Raw genomic sequence first — 27,868 nt, 5'->3', positions numbered from 1 at the left:
TCACAATGTTTGTTGTTCTTCCAACTTTGGCATTTGTGAACCGTACCATAATTTGCATATTGCATTACAATTGTTGACACAGTCGATTGCTGTTTATGCACAGTGTATATATAGGCATATAGAGTAGAAACAAGTCTTTATAAGATATTTGAAAAAAAAAAAACAGATATGCTATGATCATATATATAAACAGGTCCCAACTGGCTGTATGAGTATTCAGTACACCTATATCGGTATACCCTCTTAAAAAAAGTAAAGGATATTGAACTGTAGGTGACCTGAACAGCTTTCTATCTTATCAATGTATCCCTGTCCCTGAAATAAATTCTTTCCAATCCTAATACACTCACTCATACCCCTTTCATAAACCCATCCCCCAATTATCCGCCTAAGAGTAATGCGAATAATTCAGTTAAAATTGCGTTCAAAAACTCCGAAAAAAATCCGCACTATTTTTTAACGAGCGCCCGACCTTAAAAAGGCGGATAATTGTCATGGCAACTGCACACACCCCCTCTGATGGGGTTGCGTTGCAAAAGGGTGACCTTGTGTGACCGCACCATCGCAATTATCCGCATTTTTTGGAAATGCGTTCATAGAGTCAAGATCTGGTCCCGATACTCCTATTATGCGGATAATTGCAGCATCGAAATAATGCGGATAACTCTGGTCCTCCTCCGATTTTACAACCAAATTATGCTGCTATTATCAGCATAATTGGGTTTATGAAAGGGGTATTAGAAATGGATCCTCAGTTTTTATTTAAGCAAGAGTGGGGGTGGGAGTGAAGTTTCAAAGTTGATCTAGGGTAAATATACTATGTAAAACGTTCAGATTTCAAGGTCAAATTGTAACCACTGAACTAAGAAATGATCATTAGTCAGAGTCAGTTGTCATCTTATGCAGTTGCATGGGGACCTTGTTTCTCCCGGGGTCACTGAGGTTACTAAACAGGGGGAAACCAAGTGATAATCTGTCAGAGAATGCCCTCTCAAGGACTCGAAAGTTCAGAGAGAATCTTCTTTTGTCGACATCTAGGAAAATTTACCCGTGTTTTGGTACTCTTGCTTGCGAGGCTGCAAGCTTCTTGCTCATGTTTGCTTTTATGCAGTATGTACATTTTCTTTTATTTGTCAAGGGACAATGTGTAAAGTGCTTGGTCATGGCTTGCAAATCAGTGCATAATTCCCCCCCCCCCCCGTCAACAAAAATAGACATGCTGCTAAAAACTGCTGGAAAGTGCCAAATAAAAAATTTTGTAGTAAATCTTGATGATCTTACCCATTAAAGATTGAAGACCTAATTGCTTTTTTCCCCAACATCTTTTGTTCTTTGTACAGTCCAAGAAGCAAGTTGCCACCAATGTAACGGAACAAACCCATCATGTGTCCAGGGACAAGCGTGGGCAGGTCATGGGCCTGCGTGGGGGCTTCCGTGGATGTACCATCTGGTTCACTGGTAAGTATCAGCCATAGCAGCAGCCTGTCAATTCCTGTTCATCTGAAAGGACAAGGTCTGGTTGGGTCTTGTCAAGGCCTTTGTTTCGCCCTTTCTGTGACCCAACTTTCTATTCAGCTTCAGCTCCTCCTCGACAAAATCTAGGCATTCCCTTTGTGGGAATTTCAGAACAAATTACATTTGGGTTCATTTACATTAATAATGTCGTTCAGGGCTTTCATGTCGATATTTGTATATTCGAAGACCAAAGAGGACAGCACTTAATATTGAGGTCAAGACATGTCTCCAGACATTCATGTCCTAATACCAAGCACGTGGTTTGTAAAGCTGTTCGTTACAAATGAACGACCCTTTCTTTTGCTACATGTAAATGATGTATCCCTATCTGACTGAGTGCCTCAGGGCATGCTCCAGTCATTCCTATAGTCACTTGTAACTTTCAAAACAGCTTTATGAAACACCACCCATGACCCCATTGCAAATATGGCATCCTCGGCCCCATTGTACACAAATTTGCGATTGATCCAATCAACCACAACTATGGAAAACCGGCAATATCAACATCTACATGTAAAATGCATGTTCAGAATATTTTCTAGATATGATGTATATTCGTACATTTATCATTTTCTTGAAAAGTAATTGTGGTTCTATTTGTTTATAAAGGACATTTTGAAAATTTCCTCTGGAATAAAGTAATGACATTCATGGATTTCCGTATACATGTACATGTACTTTTATCTGATCAATCTGATCAACTCTTTGTAAGACGGGCCTATGGAAACCTTAACCTTGATTTTCCTGTAGAGCATTGTAACCATTGGATGGCAAAGTTACCATATTATTATATTTTATGCAACTGGGTCATGAATCAACACAAAACTATATTTGTGAACAAAATAAGAAAAAAGGGATAAATTTCTGTTACTGGGTATTGTGTTGAGGTCATTGAAAAAAAAATGCAATTCAGATGTCTCTCTACCCCTTTACTATCTCATAGTTAGCACAGCTCATGGAATTGTTCCTATGCTGTGACTGAAGGAAATCCACTTTCTAAACCCAGGAAGTTGTTGTTTAACTGTTCTGAGACTATTCACAATTGGTATTTAGCGGTTGAAGTTATCGAAGTTGCATCGCTTACTTCCTGTCATTTTCCAAACTTGTGGTCCCAGATTGTTCATGTGGAATCTAAACGGGAAGAAAGTTTCTCCATTGCCTTGTGCAAATTGGGCATTGTTTATGCAATTATATTCTGGAGATGATTAAGGTCAATGTCAAATGTACAAATAATAAATTCCTAGAATCTTCATTGTACATGTATATGGTTGTGAATATTTGTTGAAGAATAATACTCTTGCCTTTTTTTTACCATTACCTTATTCCTGCATCATCGCTTGATATTCTGTTTCATTTTTTTTACTGCATCCCTTCATATTGCTTATATTTTGTTTAAGAATGTCCTTTTCATGCCATTTCTTATTCTTCTATCACTATATATTCAGTTTCATCATATCTTTTCACTGTATCCCTACAAATTTATTTTTAAACGTTTACATCATCATCGCTCTTGTCAGGTTTGTCTGGAGCCGGTAAGACCACTGTGTCCTTTGCCCTTGAGGAATACCTCTGTCACCATGGCATCCCAGCCTACGGTCTGGACGGAGACAACATGAGAACTGGTCTGAACAAGAACCTTGGCTTCACCCCAGAGGACCGTGAAGAGAACATCCGTCGTGTCGCTGAGGTCGCTAGGCTTTTTGCCGATGGTGGTATCGTCTGTCTTACTTCGTTCATCAGTCCCTACGCTAAGGTATGCCTTGTTCATTGTCTATTGCCTTATCTCTGTCTGTAGTATCATGTACCGGTATATATAGCTGTCATGGCAAGTGTCAAAACTGGGATTTAAGTGACCTTTCCTCTTCCTCCAGGAGTCAAAATATATCCTGGTCCTGCATCCCCCTAATTTCTTAGACCAAGAGGTACTGTATCTACCACCAGAATTTCCTCACATTCTGGCATTGAAATATCTGGATTGTGTGTTTTTATAAACTATGGTGAAAAAATTTGCCTCTTTGTTGTAGCATGAATAGTAACTTTCAAGCAAGACTTTGGTAAAGACATTGTATCAGTTTTAACAAGGAGGGGGTGGGTCTCCTTTTCTCCATACAAACGAATACAGAGCATTGAAATTATCGGTGTACACTATGCAACACATTTTCAGAATGATGCTAATGTTATCTATAAGCCCTATAAAAATCACCTTTTCAAATTGAAGGTCCTACATGACATGGGACAGGTCATGACGCAGATGTCGATATTATTCAGTGATTTCTCTTTACTGAGCTAATCAAAAACACACTTTTTTCATGTAGGATCGTGATGTTGCAAGACAACTCCACCAGAAGACCGGTCTTCCGTTCTATGAGATCTTTGTCAACACTCCATTGGAGGTTTGTGAGGAACGTGATGTGAAGGGACTCTACAAGAAGGCTAGGGCTGGCCTTATCAAGGGTAGGTCAAAGGTCAAATGTCAAAGTTCCCACGTTCAGTAATATATGTTTTTTTAACAAAATCAGAATGACAATACTCATTCTAAATAAATACTATGAAGACTCGTACGTTGGATTGGATATGCCACTTGTCAAGCTTCCGCAGTTTGATAAGAATCTACGATTACTTGATGACTTTTAATAGTCAAATATTACATGTCTTTAGGACTAGTTATGCCCAGAAGTTATGCCTTTGATGTTTTGTTGAAAACCTGGCAGTTCTCAGGAGCCTTTTATTAATTTGAAAGTTTATATGTGATGCAAGTAAACTTTCCATATTTCAAGGTATTTATGAAATTGTCTTATCATTACCTGGTACTTCGCACAGCTTAATTAAACACTTCCACTTTTTTGTAATCAACCCTTCCCCCCCCCTCCCTCGAAATGTTTTCAGGTCCATTACAGGGCCCTGTTACACAAAGGGTTGCGATAGGTGGCAGATGTGAAATATCGATACTGATTGGATCCTCGTCAGTTTTATAAACATAATGTGTATGCAACAATGTTTCTGATTGGCTGTTGATATTGCAACAATTGTTTACAAACCTCTGTGTCACAGAGCACAGGTCTAGTCCATTGAGCCCTTCTGTAGCCACTATTATTACCTTGTATCACCCTCCCCAGGATTCACCGGTATCGACCAGGCCTATGAGGAGCCCGAGAACCCAGACCTGGTCCTCATGTCTGGCAGGGACAGCGTCAAGGATGTGGTCCAGCAGCTGGTTAGCTTCCTCAGGTCGGAGGTAGGTTGTGGGTCCAAACTGTCTTTATATGGTCAATTGTCCATTTGTCTACGGCCCTTTGCACGTTACACAATCCGATACAAATTTTATTATGGAAAAACTACCTAGCTGCCAAGTAGTGCTGATTTTCAGTAAGTACTACTGAAAACGAAACAATACTGATCTTTCCATGCAAAATACTAAGTCTAGATTTTCAGTTTATCCTATGGAATTCTTTGAAAATACTGATTTCCTCACCAGAAGACTGATTTTCAGCTTTTGAAGTACTGCATGTTCAGGTTGGCAGCTCTACCTATGACTGTTAATTATTCTTGCTAACCACTTGATGATCAACCAAATGTGCGCGGAACATCAGATTGAATCTGCTCACATTATTTTATACCCTTTTCATAAACCTATCCTCCAATTAGCCGCCTAAGAGTAATGCGGATAATTCAATAAAAATTGCGTTCACAAACTCCGAAAACAAGCCGCATTATTTTTACGAGCGCCCGTCCTGAAAAAGGCGGATAATCGTCATGACAACTGGACACGCCCCCTCAGATGCGGTTGTGTTGGAAAAGGGTGGCTTGTGACCGCACCATGGCAATTATCCGCATTATTTGGAAATGCATTCATAAACTCAAAATCTTGTCCCGATGCTGCTATTATGCGGATAATAGCAGCATCAAAATTATGCGGATAACTCTTGTCCTCCTGCCATTTTACGACCACATTATGCTGCTATAACCGCATAATTGGGTTTATGAAAGGGGTATTGGAGCATTTATTGTCATTTAATTATTACATCAGTAGATAATAACTCTTTGATCCTCCCACATTGCAGAACATTCTTCCTGACTCTGCTGTGGAGACCGTGAAGGAGCTTCTGGTCCCTGAGCAGGCCGTGCCGGAAGCCATGAAGGAGGCAGAGAGCCTACCATCTCTCAACATCAGCAAGGTGAGTCCAGTCACATTTTATATGATCCCAGGTGAAAGCTCCACTCAGTGATATCAGTGCACACATGTGCGACTAGAAAATGTAAATGGGATAGCTTTGTAGTGTGTGATTGTGTCCAATCAGATAATAGGGTATGTATCTGGACATTGTTACGAAAACGCAGTAAAAGAGGGAGTATTTCTGAGTTTGCAAAATCTCATTTAACTGCTTGCCCCCCCCCCCTCCAAAAAAATAATGATTGTAATAGTTAGAAATCAATTAATTATAAAAAAAAGGTTGAAATATGAATTGATCTGGACATTAGTGTGACTATTAAATTGTCATTATTAGCTCTAAGTTCATAGGCCCATATTCTGAAGTCGGGTTTAACTTAGAACATGGTTTAACTCATGTTTAGTGTGCTCATCACTAATTATTTAATGCCAAAGACATTTGTCATACTTATCCTTCCCGTGCAGTTAATAATGTTTTGGGAGTCAAATGAGCTGATACATTGAACCTCTACTGTTTTAGATTTATGTTACAACTGGCTTTCCATAGTTAAACCAAAATTTAAAACCAGAGTTTAAATTAAACCCGACTTCAGAATATGGGCCTATGAGGTTACACTTGTTTAGAAGGTCCGATTCACCAGAGAACATGAGTATGTTTGACCCATTAAAGCAATGAATGTAGAGATAGTTTTATTGACTTCATTAATCCCCAAAGTATTAATAAGTTCACTCTTGATTGATCCCTCTTTTGCAACATATTTCCCCCTTCCCACTCTGACAGCTTGATCTTCAATGGACCCAGGTGTTAGCTGAAGGTTGGGCCACGCCCATGATGGGTTTCATGCGAGAGAGGGAGTTCTTACAATGTCAGCATTTTAACTGCCTTCTTGATGGTAAGTATCTTGACCCTGTTTGATATAACTTCGTTCGTCATTATTAGCATATGCTATAAATAAATGACAAATCTGCCATTGGCCAATGGATCTACAGGATTTCAGGAGCTCATGTGATAGAATCAGCAATGAAAAATATTTGCTAGGCCATTAGAATTGTAGGTTTTCTGTTGCTTATTGTATCTCTCAGGGTTTTCAGTAGCTAATGGTTTCCCTGATTAAAGCTTGTAATATAGCATTTTTATGGAAGAGGATATTGAAGGATATTCAGAAGTAATCCAACTACACAGAAAACCATTCAAAATATAACCGAGAATGCATAAGAAAAAAATATATTAAATTGGACTAAATACAGTGAAATGTATTTGTTATTTGTTTTTCCCCTTTTGTAGATAGTAAACAAATATATCAGGCTTTGAGAAAGTATAGTGGAATTATTTATCCGAGGTTGATCTGGCAATTAACTGAGGATTAATACTTTCCACTATGAATGAAACGCCTGATATATTTTTTATATCCTACTTTTTAATAATTCAATTTTATATCCTACTTTTAATAATTTATAACCAAAATCAATGTGCTGAGCTCACATAGTCTGGTTGCTTGTGTTGAATTACCTACTTTTCTCTGAGCCAGTGGAATGCAGATTAGTGCATCTAGGGACTTGCCAGGGAGAGAGAGCTCGCTGGCCGTCGTGCCCGAATATTAAGCTAAATATCCAGTTTTCTGAAATAATGACGTCAGAATATTGGTATAGCGAAAAATATATCGAGGTCTGACGTCACGCAACATCATAGTTGAAATATATTTGGTCACATGATGCTATTTGAACCAATCACTATACAGGATTCAATCTATGTAGGATATAAAAAGAAATATAAGATGATTTTGTTGAGTTGCTGTTATTTTCAATCTGTATTTGATCAGTTCTGCAAGTTAAGTATAACTGGCAAGAACTAAAAAATGCAGTGTTGGGCTGTTATCGATAATGTCTTTATCGCTAGTCTTGTCGATAATCGCTTGTTTTCTGCCACTTAGCTATATCGATAACCATTCTCATGTTGTCGATAATACCCGCTATTATGTAGGGGCACAGTGATTTTTCACGATTTCATGGAATTCACTGAAACACGGAAAACATATTTTTCCTCAAACTGTACAGAACAGCAACAGAAATTTCTCCAAAATCTCAACAAAATACAAATACTTACTAGCCACAAAACACGATCCCACCTCCACTTCTCTATAATCATGACAATTCAAACATTGTGACTGCACTCGACTCAAGTGGCGAGTATGTGAGATCGCTATAATGCATGAAAAATGCGTATTGATTATGTTCTTTTGTCGATAGTTATCAATATTAGTAAGATATTTTTAGCGATATATCGACAGAGAATTTTCTTAACGATAACAGCCCTAATGCAGTGGTGCTTTCATAGCACTTTAGATTGAATCCAGACTCTTTTTAAGAAATTAAATTTGATTTTCCTCCTAAAGGTGGCACTATAAACCAGTCCGTCCCGATTGTTCTTCCCGTTCACACCGAGGACAAGGAGCGCTTGGAGAAGGAGGAGGCGTTCACACTGAAGTACGAAGGTCGCTGTATAGCTATTCTACGTACACCCGAGTTCTATCTGCATAGGAAGGAGGAGAGATGCTGCCGTCAGTGGGGAACATCCCACCCTGATCATCCTTACATCAAGGTAGGTCTGGGTCCATCTTACAAATATCTGCGATTGATATGGGCCCCGCCTTACAAAGAGTTACGATTGATCCGACCATCTCAACTATGGATCGCCAGCAAAGTCAACATATAAAATCCAGATTCATTGATTTGGGTGTGATCTCTTTGTTTACAATGGACATTTTGCAAATTTCCTGAAGAAAAAATTATGACACTGATGGATTTCCAGAGAGATACGATTGATCCAATCAATCATAGCTCTTTGTAAGACTGGGCTCTGATCAACCACAAAGATGAAAAGCCAGCAACGCTAACTTTTAAAATATGTGGTTGTTAAATGTTTTTTGTAGATACAATTCATATCCAAAGATCTATCGTGTTCTTGAAAATCCAGTTTGCATCCTCTTTGATACAAAGAACATCGTGCAAATTTCTTGTAGAAAAAATTATGACATTGATGGATTTCCATTCAGTTGAGATCGATCAGATCAGTCGTGACTCTTTGTAAAACAGGGCCATGGTATTGCTTTTAATCAGTTCAGTGGCTCATTGGGTGATTTCAAGTTCAGTGTTCACCTTTTTATGTTGGTGTTAGGTCGGTTTTTACAGGAGCATTTTAGCACAAAGCTTAGAATATAAATGGTCCTGAAAGTCACTCACTAGGTGTTGAGCCGTTACAATCGTGAACTCTTTTTCCCCTTCATTAACCTGATTGGTCATCTCTTCTCACTAATGCCCCTTTTGTCTCCTTGTTTCTAGTGTTGCTGTTGGATGTTTGTGGTCTATATCATGGTTGTTCCACTTTATATGTTTGTCATTTTGCCTCCGACGAAGATTCTGCTAGGATCAAAAGCTTAGGCCCCTTTTGACTCTCTACTATCGTGAACTGTAAACTCAGAATAGGTTTTGGAGCGAGGATACTCAATCCAAATTGTGTTTCCATCACCAACTCCGGACTTGAAATCCCCCAATGCAGAAAGAATTTCAAGCAATCCATTAAAATCAAGCCCAAGTCCCAAATACACATTTTTTGATTGGTTGGAAATCAAGTTGAGATTGATTTTTAGAGTTGTGTTTGATTGCAACTCTTTCTGCAATGGGTGATTTCAAGTCCAGTCCTCCTCCTTGATGCTGAGAGGATGATTCTACAAGATAGTCTAGCAACAGTGAATAAATCACATATTTCAACCTCTGTATTCATAAAAATATGTGATTCTTCCAAAAGAATATGTCTGAAAATGTAGGGTTGTTAAATATACTAAGTAATGGAATAAAATCTTAACATATGAAAGGCATGTAGTTTGAGTTACATATATTATCCGTGGTTAACAAGAATTTGGCACTGTGTTGTTTAATGATTGTAACTTTTGCAGTGTATGGGTTGGAGGTAGGGCCTCTCTCTCTCTTAAAATATATATATATATATTAGGAAAGAGTTCATCTTTTATCTGATTCCAATATCTTTTACCTCAGAGTTGAATAATGTTGAAAGATTAATGAGTAGTTGGACTCAGTATGAAAAAATATAGGATATGAACATATTTTAGAGAGAAATGCCAGTAGTTGCAGTTAACACTGATTTCATGAGAAAGTCTGTAAAACCAGGCTTATTTGTCAGTATATCACCGAGGATCTAGATCTGGTAAAGTTACATAAACTGAACTTTGTGAAATCTTGAAATCTACGCTGAAAAATGTTCACACTGAAGATCACCAACACAGATAGGCACACGTGGGACAGTGTATTATTATTGTTGAAATAAAGACCCGACGGAAGTGACCGAATCCGCGCTTATTTTGCTTATTTCTCAGCAATTACATTCTTCCAGAATCCTTTGGCACACATTTTTTATTCATACAAACAGACACTTGGGTGGTCATTATATTAGATTCTGTACAAAGTCATTTTAAGATCGTTACCAGAACTGGATTTTATCTTTGAAATGGTAGAGTCATTCAGTGAATTGTTTTTTTTTTCTTTTTTAACAAATAGATGGTCATGGAGAGTGGTGATTGGTTGGTCGGTGGAGACCTGGAAGTCTTGGAACGTATCCGTTGGAACGATGGTCTGGACAGCTACCGCCTCACCCCCAATGAGCTCAGGGCCCGCTTCAAGGAGATTGGCTCCGACGCCGTCTTTGCATTCCAGCTGCGTAATCCCGTCCACAACGGCCACGCCCTGCTGATGAACGACACCAAGCGCAGGCTGAAGGAGCGTGGCTACAAGAAGCCGTGTCTTCTTCTTCATCCACTGGGTAAGTAAAATTATGACTTGTTCATGGATGCCACTTTTCACTTAAAAAATAAGATTTTCTTCTCTAAACAAAGCTTTATTTTTGTCCATAGGAAACATATTTCATGTCTATATAACAGGGCAATTCTAGACTATTTTGATATGATGACATCCATGTTAAGGACATATTGTTTCCCAACAACCGAGTTTGATTCTTAAAATAACAGTGCTTAAACAGTGCTTAACAATTTTTAATGTCACTAAGAGGGTGTTGCAAGAAAATATCTGCGATCAATTGCAAATATTCTGTTGCAATTTTACAACTGATAGATCAACGTTAGCTATATCAAATCAGATTAAACTTCTTGTTTCAAGGAGCAAATTAGCAATCAATCACTAATTTGAAATTAACTGCAAGAGATATGATTGATTTAGAGACCAAAAATTGATTTGCAATTGATCGCAAGTTTCTTGCAACACCCCATAAATCTCACTGATTTTATTCATGAATAGTTTGCATTACCTTCAGGAAAGGAGAAATGAGCTGTATTACATACATGTACATGACCCTTAGTGCCAGATAATGATCAATAATAATAATTATAAAATTTTTAAATCAATACTGTTGTTTCTAAGTATGCAATTTTCTGTCAACAAATTGTCAATAAATGTCATTAATATAATTTCGGATTCTGTGATTATATCGATATTCTGTTTTCATCATTGATGTTGAAATTTATTGTGAATTACATTCCTTGAATCATTCATATTGTTAGGTGGATGGACCAAAGCCGATGATGTTCCTCTGGATGTTCGTATGCGCCAGCATTCCGCCATCCTGGATGAGGGGGTTCTGGACCCTGATAGTACAGTGGTAGCAATCTTCCCATCACCTATGATGTACGCAGGACCAACAGAGGTAAGATCTATAGTGATGAAGAGGAGTAGGATAGTGATGATGATGATGATGATGATGGTGATGATGGTGATGATGATGATGATGGTGATGATGATGGTGATGATGGTGATGATGATGATGATGATGATGGTGATGATGATGGTGATGATGGTGATGATGATGGTGATGATGATGGTGATGATGGTGATGATGGTGATGATGATGATGATGATGTTTGGGATAGAGGTGATGATGACGATGATGATTTAATGATGATGATGGTGGTGAGGATTATGACGATGATTTAGAAAATCTGTAATATCTAGGTTATTCATCTCTAAATGAGGTGAATATTGCAAAATAATGTCTCGTACATAAGTACACGTGCATAAAACATGATTCATCAAATATATCACTTTACACTTTTTGTCAAGCAATTGTTTTTAGCAGTCATAATTGAATTTGCACTGCAGGACTTAAATAACCTGTACATGGTGAGTGAGATAACAGGCATAAAATTTGTTCTGTGTTAACTTTCTACATTAATTCAAACACTGCTATGAGAATGCAACCATTGAATTCATCATTGATTTTATCATAGGTACAATGGCATGCCAAGGCTCGTATGGCCACTGGAGCTAATTTCTACATCGTCGGTCGTGACCCAGCTGGTATGCCCCACCCAGACAAGTCGGGTGACCTCTACGATCATTCCCACGGCCGACGTGTAAGTATAAATATAGTTTTTGTGATAAAATCATTTTTGTTTAACAATTAGATGCTTTTGATAAGTCTGTGAACTTTACTATAGTTTGACTTTGTTATCAACATTCCTTGGGAGGAAATTTTAAGTTTACTAACATTAACTTTCTCCTTTTTTTTGGTGGGGGGGGGGGTTCAAGCAGTGATGACAGAGTTTAGTGTTGTCATATAGCTCTATTGAATTCCTACTATCTTTTTCTAAATAAAGGTGTATTAGTTGGTCCAACACAAGGTCATGTGTGACCATTCTAACACTGGAAAAAGAGAGATACAGGCGACGGGATTTCTCGATGATATTTTGAATGGTCATTTTGAAAATTTTCAACTAAACATCCTCAAAAAAACAATTGTCACTATCAGTCAATATCGTGTTTAAAACAGAATATTGACATGTTGAAGGTCTGTAAAGTTATGAATGGTTTGAAAATCAATGCTCATTTGGCATGCTCACGTTAAGGTATTATAATGGAAATGATGATCAAGAAAAGTATTGTGAACATTACAATGAATGGCTTGGTTTGAGTTGATAGTCTATCATTATGTACCGTTGGTGTCATGGTTTCTTGTTTTTATATCTGAGTATGTGTCATGGTTTATTGTTATTTATTATTGTTTTTCATTACTAATGGGCAGGGTGCTACATAACTTTTTAGAAGCACTTGCCTGGTCTGGCAAGTAAATTTTCAAATAGTTGGAATGTACTTGCCCCAAAATCTATTTCACTTGCCCCAAAAATTCTTGAAAAAAAGTTTTAACTCTTAAAAAGAAAGTTTTGTGTTTTCTTATAAACCATTGACCTTTTTTCTCTTTTGACATGAACTGATCTACCTGCCATGACCAAAATTAGGGTCAATATCATATCGACCCTAAATTTGGTTTATATTCTACTGTGAGAATTTTCCTTGCCCAATTCGGGCAATTAGTTTTGGTCTTTACTTCAAAACACTTGCCTGACTCTAACTTTTACTTGCCCCGGGCATTGGGGCAAGTACTTATGTAGCACCTTGGTAATGGGGCATTCCATATTTGTTGGTACCTTGGTATAGCTTTACCAGTCTCTGTTTTCCTATTACCAGTCTCTATTTTCTCCCTCTCTCATCATTAACCCAAAATCCCTTGTCCTTGGTATGTTTCTAACATTGCACCCCACCCCTTCCCCTCCCCCCTGACACCAAGTAGACCCCTCCATCGCCCCCAATTGGTACCCCCGCAGCCTGCCGATGGTCGGGCTGTACGTGTCAGGGGCCGCACACGTGCGTGAGTGATCTTATAGACTACATAGTCCACAGGGCCTTTATGCAACGGAACACCTTCCTTCGGGGCAATAAAGATGTGAGCTCCCAGTTTATAACTTTAAAAATCAGAACAGTAATTTCCTGAAAAAGAAGAAAGTAGCGCAACGCTTTGTTTTCTGATATTTTTGCTAGCCTGTATTAATAGTCTTTGATTCCTGCTGAATTGTTGAGTAACAATATTTTGCCATAAAAATCAACCTAATCAACAATTTTGTGTGTGTGTGTTGTTTCTCAAACTAACATTTCTAACCTTATTAGCCATTTGTAGCACCTTCGTAACTAAAGATATATGACTTTGATCTGTTGTTTGGAAGCTGTTTTTTTTCATTTGAGTGGGTCATCATTATCTTTCCAGACTTGATATTTGTCCTTCTATTCATTAATTCAGCCACATGTTTATCCCACCATTCATCCTTCTATCCATCCTTCCATTCACCCATTTGTCCATCCATGATCCTTCCATGTTCATCTAACATCTTTTCATCTACCCTTAATCTGTTAAGAATCATGTTTACTTCTTCACATGTTGATCTCCCAAATATGTGCCATCCCTTAGATATCCATTTATTGTTTATTTTGCTCTTCAAGGGCCGTGCTGTCATACCCATTAATATTTCTGTTTAACCTACTAACATTTCTGAGATCCCCTTAATACCTTTTTCCTTTGTGATATTTCTAAGCAGTCACGCTTGTCTCCATTCATTCAATCTTTCACTTTATAGTCGCTTTTACTATCTGTATTTCTGTCTGTGTATTTATGAGTCTTTTATTTTATGTGATTGTCTGCTTTACTGCCTGACAGTCATCTGTCTCTCAAGGCATTTATATTCCTTATGACATATTCATCAGCCTTATGATTAAGAACAAATATTTGATACATGTATCTACATAGAGTACACATACCCACAAGATTAGACATAATGTCAGGCGGTCAGTCCGGTTTTGACCCCAAATGAATGGAGGTGGCCATATTCACCTCACAGTCCTGGCAATCAATCCAATATGAATCCAGCTTAGCTCTGCCAGGTTAACATTGTGTCACTCAAACAGTATCCAAGGATTTCTTTCTTGCTTGTATCCATTTAACACCCGGATGGGGAGAGGCAAATACAGATTAATGTGGTACGTTAAGACATTAACAGTGGGAGTTGACACATAGGTGTTGCTACAAAGAAATGGCCTTGACAGGTAGTAAGACACATACTAGGATAACAAATCCTTCATTATCTGGGGGGGGTCATATAGATATTCTTAAGTTATGCAAGATATGCAAGTGACTTGAACTGGATTAAACGGAGGAGGTGTAAGGTAAAGAAATACACTCAATATTTACAATCGATCGTAGCCTTTTGCACATGGATTGCCTCCACTTTTATACAGTTATAATAAATCATACAAATTGATTGCATCTTCTCTGATGCAGTGCTCCGATTTTTGATGATACAATGTCCAGTAAAAGGCAGTATATCTCGAATAACAAGTTTGGTTTCTTGCCTTTTGTCTTTTTCTTTTTTTCAAACTGCTCCAGGTCCTTACTATGGCCCCAGGTCTCACCCAACTAGAAATCATCCCATTCCGTGTCGCTGCATACAATCTGAAGAAGAAAGCCATGGACTTCTTCGACCCAGAGAAGAAGGAGGACTTTGACTTCATCTCGGGCACCCGCATGCGTAGGCTGGCCCGCGAGGGGCAGACCCCGCCCGACGGGTTCATGGCGCCCAAGGCCTGGGGGATCCTCTCCAATTACTACCAGTCTCTGGCCAAGAAGTAATGCAGGATGTGAACGGCCCCCTGATGTGATCGCGAGAGAGTGGAGGAGAAAAACCAAGTGTCTTTGAGGCTTTATTGGCAAGAAAGTAATGTTTACATGACAGACTGATATCAGTTTTTAAAATTTGTCCTTTTTTTGTTTTGGTTCATTTTAACCCACCTTTTGAAGGTTGATTCAATGTCACAGTCACACCTGCGTAACCGACTCCAAACCGACCGAGGGTATGTCATTGGTAATAACATGACATCTTTGGTCGGTCTTGGGTCGGCTTTGCCGGTGTGAACGTGGCATCACCCAGAGATATCTAGAGAAAACAGGCAAAATGAGTAGCTCTTTTGGTATTTCCTTTCCGTCATCTATCTCTCTGTATTTGTCGGCTGGGGTGGATTGGTTTGGCATTGATGTTGAGTCGGGTTTTTTCAGATAGTGATGTCAAATGTTGTTTTTCTCACTTAACTAATCACACCTAATTAGAACAGGGCCCCGTCTGACAAAGAGTTTTGATTGATCCGATCAATCTCAAGTATATGGAAATCCATCAATGTCATAATTTTTTCCTCAGGATACTTGCTCAACGTCCTTTGAAAACAAAGACAAGCATACAGAATTGTCAAGACAAAACAGTGAACGTATGCACATACATCTTTTCTATAAAATGTTTTGAACAAACATGTATTTCAGATGTTGACGTTGCTGGCTTTCCATAGTTGCAATTGATCGGATCAAACGCAACTCTTTATACGACAAGCCCCAGATATCAACCAATCGCACATGCCATAAAGGAAAGGGGTGTGATCTGTTCAAAATACCTTGTATACTGCTCAGTATCCCATGCATTATTCTCAGGAATAAGAATGAACTTCACAAAGGCTGGCAATTTTCAACCGTTTGGTCTTTATCGTAGGCGATTTAAATGACCTGGGTCGTGAGCTGTATATGTAAGAGAAATATTTGGGGAACAGTGTAACTATGATCAGTATTAGATTGCACTGCATATATCATCATTGTCACTGCTTTAGTATCTTGGGCATTTCAGAGAGAATCCTTGGTAAAAGTCTCTGACTCATTATTCATCAATCTCAAACGTGCACGTGGAATATCAAATGTTGACGAAGATACCAAAGCCTGCATCATTATAGACCTCAATTACCTTGTTATCCACCTAATGTTTGGTCATTAGAGGTAATGCACAAAACACTTGCTCTTATCATAAATCCATCTAAATTGTCTGGGTTTTATTTTATATATTTGAGTGTGAATTTGATTTTAGTATTTTTTTTAGTGTGAACTTTTTTACCTAGCAATAATGTAACCACCCAAAATATTAACTACAGTCTGTCATGCTAATGTTCAAATTTCTTATCAATAAGCTTCTTTTTTTAATAAACATTAAGCCTATTCATCTTTTTTTACTCTGTCTTTGTCTCCGTTATATTTTTAGATCATTTTGTTTTTATTCCCATTAGGCTTTCCCTGACTTCTAATTCCAGTGCGTGTCTGTTAATTTTTTCAAGAGAATTTTGTTACAGCTGATAAGATAAATAAAAAAAGAAATCATTCCAATGAGCCAAGAGCATATTCTACAGCAAGACTTGCAAATAATGGAAGAATGTTTTATCGAATGAAGTCTTATATTTTTGTACCAGCTTGCAAGAAAAAGTTAAATGGCGTCCATTCTTGTGATGTGTTTTAGACAAGAGAATATGAGGCCAATCAAGTGTGAAATTAGACTACAATGCTTGTCTGGTGATTATTTGTTTTATCTTACTCTTAATCTTCATCACTGACCATTTTCAAATTCAATACATTATGTAAATTCTTGATAAGAAAGGATATACTCAGGTCATGCTAGAATGAAATTCTTCAGCTATTTGTGTGAACAAAAATGAAAGACAGGAGATTAAAATTGTGACATTTGCGGTTTAGAAAGTGACCAGTATTCAGCATTTATATAATGCTTGTAACAGTAATTACAGAAACATAGCACTTTCTCGGGATGGAAATGGAAGAGTAGATTTTTTTTCTATCTCTTCCTGACTTTCGCAATATTTTCCTCAATGAATTATTCAAACTGACAAAATTTTAAAAGAATCACAACCTTACAGTAAATTTCCCGGAGTCCAAAGAAAGAAAAAGTGAATTTGCAGCCTTTTTTTATTGAAGAAGAAGCACATGTCTGTCTTGGAGATAATTTTATATTTATATACAGAGAAAGAATCGCATCTTGAGATATATTGAATAATAATGATATGAGAAAGCATTAATTTATTGCATAAGATATATAGAGATTTTATTTATGATAAATGGTTTTTGAGAGAGGTGTTAACCCAATGATAGTGTGCTAGAGTGACTTTGATCATTACTTCATGCAATGTAAAACAGGCAGTGTATTGCTTTAGTTAACATCACAGATGACACATCACATTTTTGTTTCAGTTATAACCAAGTGAAAATGATATAAACAAAAAAGTAACAAAGAAATTTGCTATTTAGTTCATTATCAAGTACACATCACTTAAGAATGAGGTATTATTTGCATTCAGTTTACCACATAATGATGAGCTGAAAGGGGGGGGGGGCAAAACCTTTATAGTTCGTTGTCTATTTTACATCACAGGCAAGAACACATAATTTCTTCAATTAACCATTATCAGCAATATAATAAATGAAAAGAAACTATTTCATCACTGCCTTGAAAATACACCGCTATAAAGTAAATGAATTCATTAGTTTCTATAACAATGCGATTACACTATTAACGTCTGAAATGGAATGTGAATAACAATATCTAGATTAAATAGAAATGAGTAATCTGTTGACAGATAAATGATCAAGATTGATATTAATGTCTGAGATGCACAACTGACAATTGATTTCAATGTATAATGCATTTTCACCTGCCGTGCAGATGAGAATACACTTGATGGCTACAGTTGAGGTTTGGGAAGATGCGGACTGCATGTGAAAGGACCCTGCTGATATTGTATGTAGTTTGTGTACAAAAGAAAACTGATCTGTTCATTCATGGTGATTTACGATGTTCTTCTCTAGTCAATGTAAACATTTCACCAAAGAACAGTTATTATTCATGGAAATGAATTAAGACAGTATTACAATTGTATTTGTCACATCCACATAGGAATTGATAAAAATGTCCAAGCTAGCATTACAAATATGTCGAAATAAAATTTGGTAGGAAGGAGAGCCGTCTGTATTCTCCAAACAAAAGATGGAACAGGAGGCTTTAGACGTCTATTTGGAATTATTTTAAATAAGGAATCCGCAAATATTCAAAAGGAAATGTACAAGGAATTAAAAACTTCGAATCCTCTAGCAAATATATAGATTCTTTCAGTAATCTGTCGGATAAGATGCAAAAACATTGTTATGTAAAGATAAATAAATTTCTTTGGGACCAGAAGAAATTTACTCATTCAGTTTTGTCACAGAAGCATAACGAAAGATGAAAGCATTTTATTTTATATCCATATTATTCTTTGTAGAATTTGTCCCCATGTAATCTTGTATATCGCATGAGACCAAATACCTGGGGAGTGTTTCACCAAGAGTTTTGTCTGTGATTTTCACCCACAGATGTTATAAGCTACTGTGAATCCTCAAAGCTGATTGGCTGAGGCCATGTAAGTCAGTGAAAATCAGAGACATTACTCTTCATGAAAGACTCCCCTGAAACTATATACCTTGCTGCTATGTGAAATGAATTCATTTTTCATTCTTATTTTGAATATATCAAATTGAAGTGACTACATGAATGGTGATGTGAGACAATCTCAGAAAGTATGAAATGAAGTATTATATTCATCATGTATATTCATCATATTGAATGAATTATTCAACACAATGAAACCATTTAATAAAATTCTCAAGATTCTATCCTTGCAAAAAACATAAATATTCTGAAGTATTTGATTGCGTTTAGTGAGTATTGCACTTGTGTATGATTTTTTCCATCTCTATTGCACTCTCAATCTCCATTTTTTATCCTTCTTTCATTTTCTCTTTCAGTCTCTCCCCTCTGTTCTCTCCCCCCCCCCCCCCCCCCCCCCCCCTCTTTTCCCTTCTCATAGCCCCACCTCTATCCCCTTTCTCTTGTATTTATATTTTTTACAAAATAATGTTCCAGAGTGGATGGGTGTGTGTGTGTGTTTGTTTGTGGGTGGGATTATTTATATCCTCCATTTTTTTTAGAGGGGGGGGGGGGCTTAATAGATAATTTTCCCCAAGAATTCAACATGCCAAAACTATTCAAGTCACACATCACACCTGTGAATAAAAATTTGCGACAAAAATGTTCTGTTGTTGAGGATAGTGGTTCTATTTATACCAAAATATCCAATAGTTTTGTTCTGTCTCTTTTTACCATTTGAACAGAAAATTAAATAACAAACTACAAACCACGACTGTCAATCTCTGCTACGAAGGCCATAACTCTGTCATAACATTACATCTGCAGATATCGTCTGCCTCTATCAAACAATTTTCCTCAGATGGCCATGAATACTTATTGTCATGATTATTTTTGCCATGGGCAGAATAAAAGATGCATCTCTAAAGCAATGTGGGGAGATGTTAGTTAACATCTCCCTCTCTCTGTTCTCAGACGGCATCGTTCAGAGCTGTGGAGTATATGGCAGGGTCATACATGGCAACCTGCATGCATATTTTCATTTGACATCATCTCGTAACAAGACAATTTCACTGGCGCGCGCGCGTGTGTGTGTGTGTGTATGTATGTGTGGGTGGGCCGCTGTGGAGGGGGGGGGGCAACGACCAAGGGAATAAAAGAGAAAATATAAGGAAAATGCAAATGGGGATCATTAAAATATTTCAACTTCTGTGTAGATTTTCATTTTAAAAAGGTCAACATTTTCGCTCTCTCGACTTTTTTTTTTAAATTTGCCCCTATTTTTTATTACTCATTGCGCCAATGGAATACACCTTCATAGAAATTGTGATTTTGCCTTTTTATATAGGTCTATTCAGCAATAGTCTCAAATGCAAGAATGGCACAATAAATGCATTGCTTTAAAAAAATGCGGGCAATCTGTCTGCCCCTTGTTATACCATATGGTTCAGAATGAATGATCAACTGAGCGCAAAGGCGGCGCCATGGCTTTTTGGTTGGGAGGGGGCAACAAATAGGTGACGTCACCTTTCATAAATTGAATAAAAAGGGTCATATTAAGTGAAGTGGCCTTGATTACTGTTTTATACAATTTCTCTAATTTATTTAGCCTTTCTCCCCCTCTGTTTCCCCAGCACTTGAAACATCAAGAGGGCGACAGGGCCTGCCCCTTATGGCGCCATCCCTGACTAATAAAAAAAACCCTATCATTTTACAATCATACCGGAACAAGACAGAAGCTAGCTCACATTCTAACATATTTTTCTGGTGAATAAACAAGGTAATGTGAATTTTCTCCTATTGAAAATTGATTGAAACAGAGGGATTTTCAAAAAGCAATAGAAATCCAGTTGATTGAATCTTCAAAATGGCTTTGAATGAGGAAGTTATTCTCATCGTCTTGGCTCTCGCCCTTTGTCCCTACGTTTCGAAAGCGACGATGATCGACTCGGTTTGCTACGACGATGTCGAATCCCTGCACGAGGTCGAAATAACGGAAAGTCTATCGCTGGGTGACTACCGCGGCAAAGTCGTGTTGGTAGTCAATACGGCTTCGTTCTGTACTTACACACACCAGTATCCACTCTTCAATACACTACAGGTAACGACCCCCTTCCCCTCTCCCCAGCCCAGTCTACCCGACACCTCCCCCTACCCCCCTCCCTCTGAGATTTAAAATAATGTTTAAGCCAGTTCGTAGTTCCTTTCTGCGCATGATCAAAAGATTCTACGCATGATCAGAAGAAGGTCATTTGTACTAAAGTGACATGGTGCTTTAAAATCTAATGAGATAAACACCAACTTTAATGTCTTGATTATTCATATATTCTTTTGAATTGTCGCTTTCATTTACATCCACAAAAAAACAACAATGCTTCCACGAACGACTGGTATTTTACAGTTTGTCAAGTACATTGTGCAACATGCTAAGATATGCATTCAAAGTAGGAATGCAACAAATACATTCATTAAGTGTTCATTGGTGTGCTATTCTAGTCACCTGGTCTATTCAATTTCTTCATCCTGCTATGTAAGGCAAGCTTACGTAAGATCTTGCTTTGAAATCTGCCTATCATGATGAAAGAAATGAAAGTTCATTTGACCAAAATTGCCCATGAAGTAACTACGAACTGGTCTATATTAAGCCATGCTTTAATCTTCAATACTAGTATTTGATTTGTTGCTTGATTTCTATATCCTCTATTATTTTCTTGTCTAGGACCAGTTTGGAGTTACCTCACAAGAAAGTTTGTTCACTGAAATTACCTATAATTTTCTTTCGTTATGATAGTCAGATTTCAAAGCAAGTTATTATGTAAGCATGCCTAATTTGTAAGAACCTCCTTAGTATGATGCAGCAATTGGATATGACTAGAATAGCACATCCATGCAGTATTTGCTGCATTTCTACTCTGAATGCATTATCATGTTACTATATAACAATGTACTTGGCATTTGAAAAGCTGATCAATGCCAGCAATTTCACGCAGTGTTTCTTACCAGCGAACCTACTGGAAAAACCAAAATCCAAAAGAATTCATGAATAATCAAGGCACCGCGAAGTTGGTGCTAATCTATACCATTTGAGTTTAAACAAATGACCTTCTGATCATGCGCATTGCATGATAAAACTATATACAAACTGGTCTATTGGAGGATCAGAATTACTAGAATATTTTTTTTATTCATCTTTTAATTAATTACCTATTCTCTTTGTATGTATACGTCTTTTCTATTCATCTGACATTCAAGTTATACACTGTCCTGTATGTATATTTCGTCATACTTGTATAGATAAATCATAATCTCAAATTTATTTAAACATTTACTTAATATCTAACCATATTGTCTTTGATTTCAAATCGTTGTATTATCAAATTACGAGGAATGATGCCATGTTCGATTTATGTATATCATGTTAAATTTTTCTAGAACCTGTTGCATATTTTTTTGTCATAAAAAAAAACTCTTTGGAAGTAAACAATTCTGGCAAACAAAATTATGCCATTACACACTGAAAAACTCTGGCAAAAAAATCCCAAAGGTTCTTTTTTTAAATGCAACAGGCTCCTATTTTTTTATATTGTTTTCTTGTGAAATATGTAAAATAACGTCGAAGTCAAATTAAAATTTTCAATCAAGAAATTGAATTTTGAAAAAAAAAGGATTTTGGATCGAATCGCACTCCTTTCCTTTTTCTTTATGATTTATATTTTGAGCATGTTTTGGACTGAGATCGTATCTTCTCATTGTATAGCTTGACATAAAATGGTGCAGCAAAAAAAAAAAGGAAGAAGAAAGAAACACCCCTCCCCCCCAAAAAAAAAAAAAAACATCAACCACTGCGCCCTTTCTGAGCCTCCATCCATTTTATGAAACCCTGAATATGTCTCTAACAGTAACCATTCTTTCTCAAAGGATCGATTCGGCGATGAGCTAGCAATCTTAGGGTTCCCTTGCAATCAATTCGGCCTTCAGGAGCCTGGTGTGGGTGAGGAGATCCCCAACACCCTCCGGTACGTGCGACCAGGAGGAGACTACAAACCGAACTTCTATCTCAACGAGGAGAAGATTGATGTGAACGGACCCAATGCTCATCCACTTTTCACTAAGCTAAAGGTATATATACATAATAATGTGAAAGGGAACTTTTCGCGACTCTGCAATTTGAGGCCCGGGGAGTGTTTCATCAACATTTTCTTCCGACAAGTTGTCAGATCTGACACCATCTGACAACTTTCCCTGCGTGTTGATTGGCTGAAAGGCTCTGTTTATATGGTAACTGTCGGATGAAATGGGACTTGTCGGATAAAACGTCCGACAAGTCCTTTCATGAAACGCTCCCCTGGATTGGCCTTACCAGGAGGGGGGGGGTGCCATATGGAAACAGAAATTAACGAACAATGGAGGAGATGAAGGGAGAAGGAAGACAAGGAAGGAGAAAAATAAAATCATTTGAAAAGATTAAATCTTTTCCACATCAATATAAAACGGTTTCAAATATGTATTATGATTACACAAGAGGGAAATGTATAGAGCCGTAAACATGATAAAGAGACAATATTCCTTCTGATATGACACATTAATCCCCCCCACATTTTGTTTAAAAACGAAATCTCTGCTTTATTTCTTTAAAGAAATCCACGTCAACGTCATGTGTACCCAACACCACCCTTTTATTACATTCTCTTTCGTGTCTTTCTTCATCTGTTAATAGTATATTTTCAGACCGACGAGTTGGACCATATCCATGAAACGTAATTTTCAAAACTATTATACATTTTCCTTTTCAGAATTCTTGCCCACCGGTAAAAAGGGAGCTCGGTGATCCATCCAGTCTCTACTGGTCTCCAATGGTTGTCGGTGATATCACCTGGAACTTCAACAAGTTCCTCCTCGACAAGACAGGTGTTCCCTTTAAGCGTTACGATTCCGCCGTCGAACCCGAAGAGATCGTGGGCGATATCCGACTTATTCTGGACGATTATCGAACGGTCGAGCGCCCTTCACGTCCAAAATATTACAGTGATGAGATGTAAACCTGATTCGGCTGAACCAAAAGAGGGGGCCTAAAATTCTTTTACTTCCCACCCTCCTCCTCCTTCTCCCTTTTCTCCTTCTGCTTCTTTTTGATCCTCCTTCTCCTCTTCCTCCTCTTCTTCTTCCAAATTTATTTTCTTAATGTTTTGCAAGCTCTACTACATTGTCTTCATCTATTAATCATCGATCTGTCTGTTATTAGGGTGAGGGTAACACCCCCTCCCCTCATTTTGAGAGCTGGGTGCATCTTTCTCGATCTGTTTATCTGTTAATCAGGCCCCTCCATACAATAGAAAAGGCAATGGTCACTCACTTCAAGTCATGTTCTAAAATTTGCCAAATCCCACATTTCCCTATAAGATTAAGATTCAAGTTCGGCTGAACTCGTGGCGTTGTTTTTTGACAAAATATCTGTAATAATTTTTCACTTGACATGACATATTCATAGAAGTGCATGCTTTAGACAACTTGCATGAAAGCGGGATCATTTTGCGTCTTCATTCCGGCTTCATTCAAATACGTTGCCAAGAATGTCTAATTCAATCAAGAATGGTTTTCAGGAGTCTGGGCATCACGAATGTTGACAAGTGACGAAAATAGAAAGCTCATGCTCGATCGTGGCCATGCCAGGTATGTGTCCTGTTACTCACGATTCCTACTTCATGGAAATAGACTGCATGTTATGACTTACATTTCGGGTGGTATTCATGAAGCTGTTCGTAAATTAAGAGCGACTTTAAGAACGACTGGTGATCCCTTCTTTCGGTAAGTCGACGATGGTTTAGCGCGTAAGAAAGGATCACCAGTCGCTCTTAAAGTCGCTTTTATAAGGACAGCTTTATGAAACGGCCCCACATGATTATTTTGTGTAATCCTGCCCCGTTCATTACCTTCAGCTCATCCTGTACGTGTGTAAATTAACTCCTTTACCAATACAAATCAGACCACCAATAAATGAAATGAATCAAGTGTGTTTTCTATCTCTTTGTGTTAATTTCTTGTTTTGCGTATAAGCCATAGAAGCCCAAGGAGAACATGAAAATGGGGGGGGGGGGGCAGTGATAAAGAGAGGGGGAGATAAACAATAGTAAAACAGAGAGATTGCATGGAGAGAAAAAGAAAGAGAAGTAAACGGATGAATGGGGAAGAAGTAAGGACTCCCTGGTACAAAAATAGACGTTCATCATCATGATTATGTTTCTCATGGTAATTTTGGAACGATTTAGAAGACAGAATTAAATCTGCGTTTTTCTCTTAAATTTACGTTAAACAACCTTCTTTATCAGGGTTTGATTATGGCCATTCATCATTTTCATTGGAATAACTTTGATACGTAATTATTGTCGTTGCAATCGATTTTGGCGGCTCTAATTATTTATTATGCTCTAAAAAAGGCCTTGCCACCTATGGGAGTGTTGTCGAGTACAGTCACCCATTTTCCCTTCTTGCCTGTCCCTGTTATTTGCCTAACGACTTTTCTCTCGAGACTTTTCAATTTCCCATTGTTTCATTTTAAAGTTTGATATAAATACGCACGTCATGGAGAGCAGAAGAAATCATCCTTTTCCTTCCCATGTAAACAGAGTATGGTATCAATCATCCCGCATTCATTGTCACGTCCAAGTAGATTTGCATCCAAATGATACGGGGTTATACGAGGACATGTTTTCCTCTCATTTATGACATCACAATAGTATTCATTAACAGTATTAGACACGCAACGTGAAACTTGCTATGAGTATATTTTGTTAATCATTGATTGCATTGGCAAGAATGTTCCTTCTCTTTTGTTTATATGAGTCACGGTGCACAAGAAGAACAAGAAAGGCGTGTCTTTGCTGGTGGCGTGTCTCATTGATGCACGCCCATCCCAAATAATTTCCCGCCCAATTCGGCACCCGGGATTCGGCACAGAAGCGATTGCTCCTTGTAGGGGCTATACGTCGGATTAAGTTAAGAAAGTTCATTTTTAATCATTATTGCTGAAAAGATATTAGGGTGAATTCGCGATTTGTTAAATCAATCAGTAATCCATTTAATCTCTTCTAGAAGATTTTTTTGTCCAAACTTTTAAGCTTTATCAAGTTCTACTTGACGGTTACATTAGGTGATGGATTAGACATAACGAAGGTTGCTTAAAAGTTTCTGAATCAAACATAATCCTAAAAATGTATTTTTTCATTATTTTCAATGATATTCAAATATTGCATGAACATTAACATCGGCTCTATAGGGGTTGCACTTCCGTATTAAAATAGGCCAAATTATTCTTTCTTCCTGTGCTTCTGCTCATGATAGTATCAGTCATCAATTTTAAAGAATATTGCAAAAATGAACAGGAGAGAGAGCAGGCAATATTGCGACATACAAACACTGAGTGAGAGGGATAGAGCGAGAGAGAGAGGAAGGGGGGAGGTGGGAGTCACTGTGGGGGTAAAGCAAAAGAAGAAAAGGGGAGGGGCTAAAACTTAGTTGGTATAACTGTGCCGTATCATATCGTAATCCATTGTGACGGGTCGATGCGCAGCCCTTATTAAAGGCATTCATCCAGATTACCAGGGGCCTGTTTCATTCATATTGTATTTTGTATTTATTCATTCTCCGAAATTCACAATAATAAACAAAACTGAACAAATGAATGAACATATAAAAGCAAGATATAAAGTAACAAGTAAAAAACAAATATATGCAAAGAAGATAAACCAAAGAGACATGAGAATAGTGAAATCGGAAGGACACGTACGTTTCACGATTGCTAAAAATAATAACAAATTTGCCATCGAAAATTAAGCTTGCTGAAATCATGATTGGTTGGTAGTAGACTTCAGTGGCAGATCCAGGAAGAGCCACAATTGAGAGCCATAATAATTTTTTAATTAATATAAATATGCAATTCTGATATCACACAAGACAGTGAGCGCCCCTCCCCTTTGAAAGTCACAGCATGTATTTTTAATGGGAATATGGGTCGAAATGACCTAAAATTTTGGTGAAAAGCTTTTTTTTTTTTGCTTGTCAAAATTTCCTCAGTAGAATGTGCCCCCCATTTGGAAAATCCTGGATCCGCTCCTGGTAAACTTGTTGTAGAAATCATGCATTTTTTGTCATTAGAACAAGTCTATATCAAACGGGGCCCAGGTCGTCCCTCGGGGAGGAAATTAAGCCGTCGGTCTCCTCGTTTAAAGCTTACATTCGTGGCTTTCATAGCAATCGGGTAAAATAAAATCAATATCAAGTTATATGGGAATTACGAAGACATGAATGCATGCTAAATGTGAAGGTATGGTATCAAAGATGACAGCAAAATGAAGAAAAATTATCAAGCCGGATATTAGTAAGAAAGGAAAGCGGATAGTTGGGGCAGGCACATCATCTCACGCGATGAAACAGGTTACCATGGCGACGGAAACAAGCCTGACGACGTAAACCGCAGATCTTCTTCTAACTATGTAATAGAGAATAAAGACTGCCTCGGAGATTAAAGTTAAAGAAAAGAAATGAATGGTTACATCGAACATTTTTGTTTAGCCTGTGAAATTTCTATGAATAATGTGCCGAAAGACGTAAACATGGTAGGTCAATTGGCACTCCACCAAAAAAAAAGGGACTCGGTCCACTTAAAGACTTCCTTAACATTAGCAAAGCCCCTATCCATGCCGCCGATGGTTTATCATGACGCTATAGACTTTGTGAGCTAGTTATTTAGGCTTCCCCAAATTTATGGCATATATGAATTGATGCAATTGACATTAATTCCGGACATTAATATCCCAATTAATGAGATCGACCCGGGAGTAATCTGGAGGAATTAACAATTTTACTGAACCACATTGCAACACGTTGCGGGACTTTCGAGGAATACAGAGAGTCGGATGAACTATCAAATAAAGATTATATAATTGCTAAGGCAGGGCCCCTTGCCTGACGTACCAGCTCTTCCGTAAGCCACAATATAAGCCCC

At 37.8% G+C, this 27,868-nt stretch overlaps 2 protein-coding genes across 5 annotated transcripts in view; both read left to right on the top strand.

Annotated features, from left to right (window-relative positions):
- The window catches only part of LOC100134946 (PAPS synthetase-like), a 41,089-nt gene extending 22,474 nt beyond the window's left edge, over positions 1-18,615 (top strand). For all 4 annotated transcript variants that reach the window (XM_041629385.1, XM_041629388.1, XM_041629387.1 and 1 more), the window contains 11 exons: positions 1,341-1,458; positions 3,033-3,268; positions 3,831-3,969; positions 4,632-4,750; positions 5,577-5,690; positions 6,465-6,576; positions 8,077-8,282; positions 10,256-10,517; positions 11,272-11,414; positions 11,995-12,120; positions 14,979-18,615. In XM_041629385.1, the coding sequence (XP_041485319.1) occupies positions 1,341-1,458; positions 3,033-3,268; positions 3,831-3,969; positions 4,632-4,750; positions 5,577-5,690; positions 6,465-6,576; positions 8,077-8,282; positions 10,256-10,517; positions 11,272-11,414; positions 11,995-12,120; positions 14,979-15,221 (1,818 nt within the window). In that variant the 3' untranslated portion in view covers positions 15,222-18,615. The remainder of the gene's footprint in view (positions 1-1,340; positions 1,459-3,032; positions 3,269-3,830; positions 3,970-4,631; positions 4,751-5,576; positions 5,691-6,464; positions 6,577-8,076; positions 8,283-10,255; positions 10,518-11,271; positions 11,415-11,994; positions 12,121-14,978) is intronic.
- A 1,842-nt stretch (positions 18,616-20,457) lies between these two features.
- LOC121431568 (glutathione peroxidase 1-like) lies at positions 20,458-24,676 on the top strand. The gene is made up of 3 exons (XM_041629107.1): positions 20,458-20,968; positions 22,786-22,986; positions 23,661-24,676. The coding sequence occupies exons 1-3, from the start codon at positions 20,735-20,737 to the stop codon at positions 23,904-23,906; spliced, it is 681 nt and encodes a 226-aa protein (XP_041485041.1). The 5' UTR covers positions 20,458-20,734; the 3' UTR covers positions 23,907-24,676.
- Positions 24,677-27,868: the final 3,192 nt, after the last annotated feature.

This window comes from Lytechinus variegatus, chromosome 18 (genome assembly GCF_018143015.1).
Source record: "Lytechinus variegatus isolate NC3 chromosome 18, Lvar_3.0, whole genome shotgun sequence".
In the NCBI taxonomy this organism is placed as follows: Eukaryota; Metazoa; Echinodermata; class Echinoidea; order Temnopleuroida; family Toxopneustidae; genus Lytechinus; species Lytechinus variegatus.
Note: the sequence above shows the minus strand (reverse complement) of the source record. Positions and strands in the feature narration are given on the sequence as shown.

What these genes read in the sequence shown, in the direction of transcription:
- LOC121431568 (XM_041629107.1), top strand. Translation starts at nt 20,735, where the DNA reads ATGGCTTTGAATGAGGAAGTTATTCTCATCGTCTTGGCTCTCGCCCTT. An exon ending in CACTCTTCAATACACTACAG is followed by an intron (nt 20,969 to 22,785) that starts GTAACGACCCCC and finishes TCTTTCTCAAAG; the next exon opens with GATCGATTCGGCGATGAGCT. An exon ending in CACTTTTCACTAAGCTAAAG is followed by an intron (nt 22,987 to 23,660) that starts GTATATATACAT and finishes TTTCCTTTTCAG; the next exon opens with AATTCTTGCCCACCGGTAAA.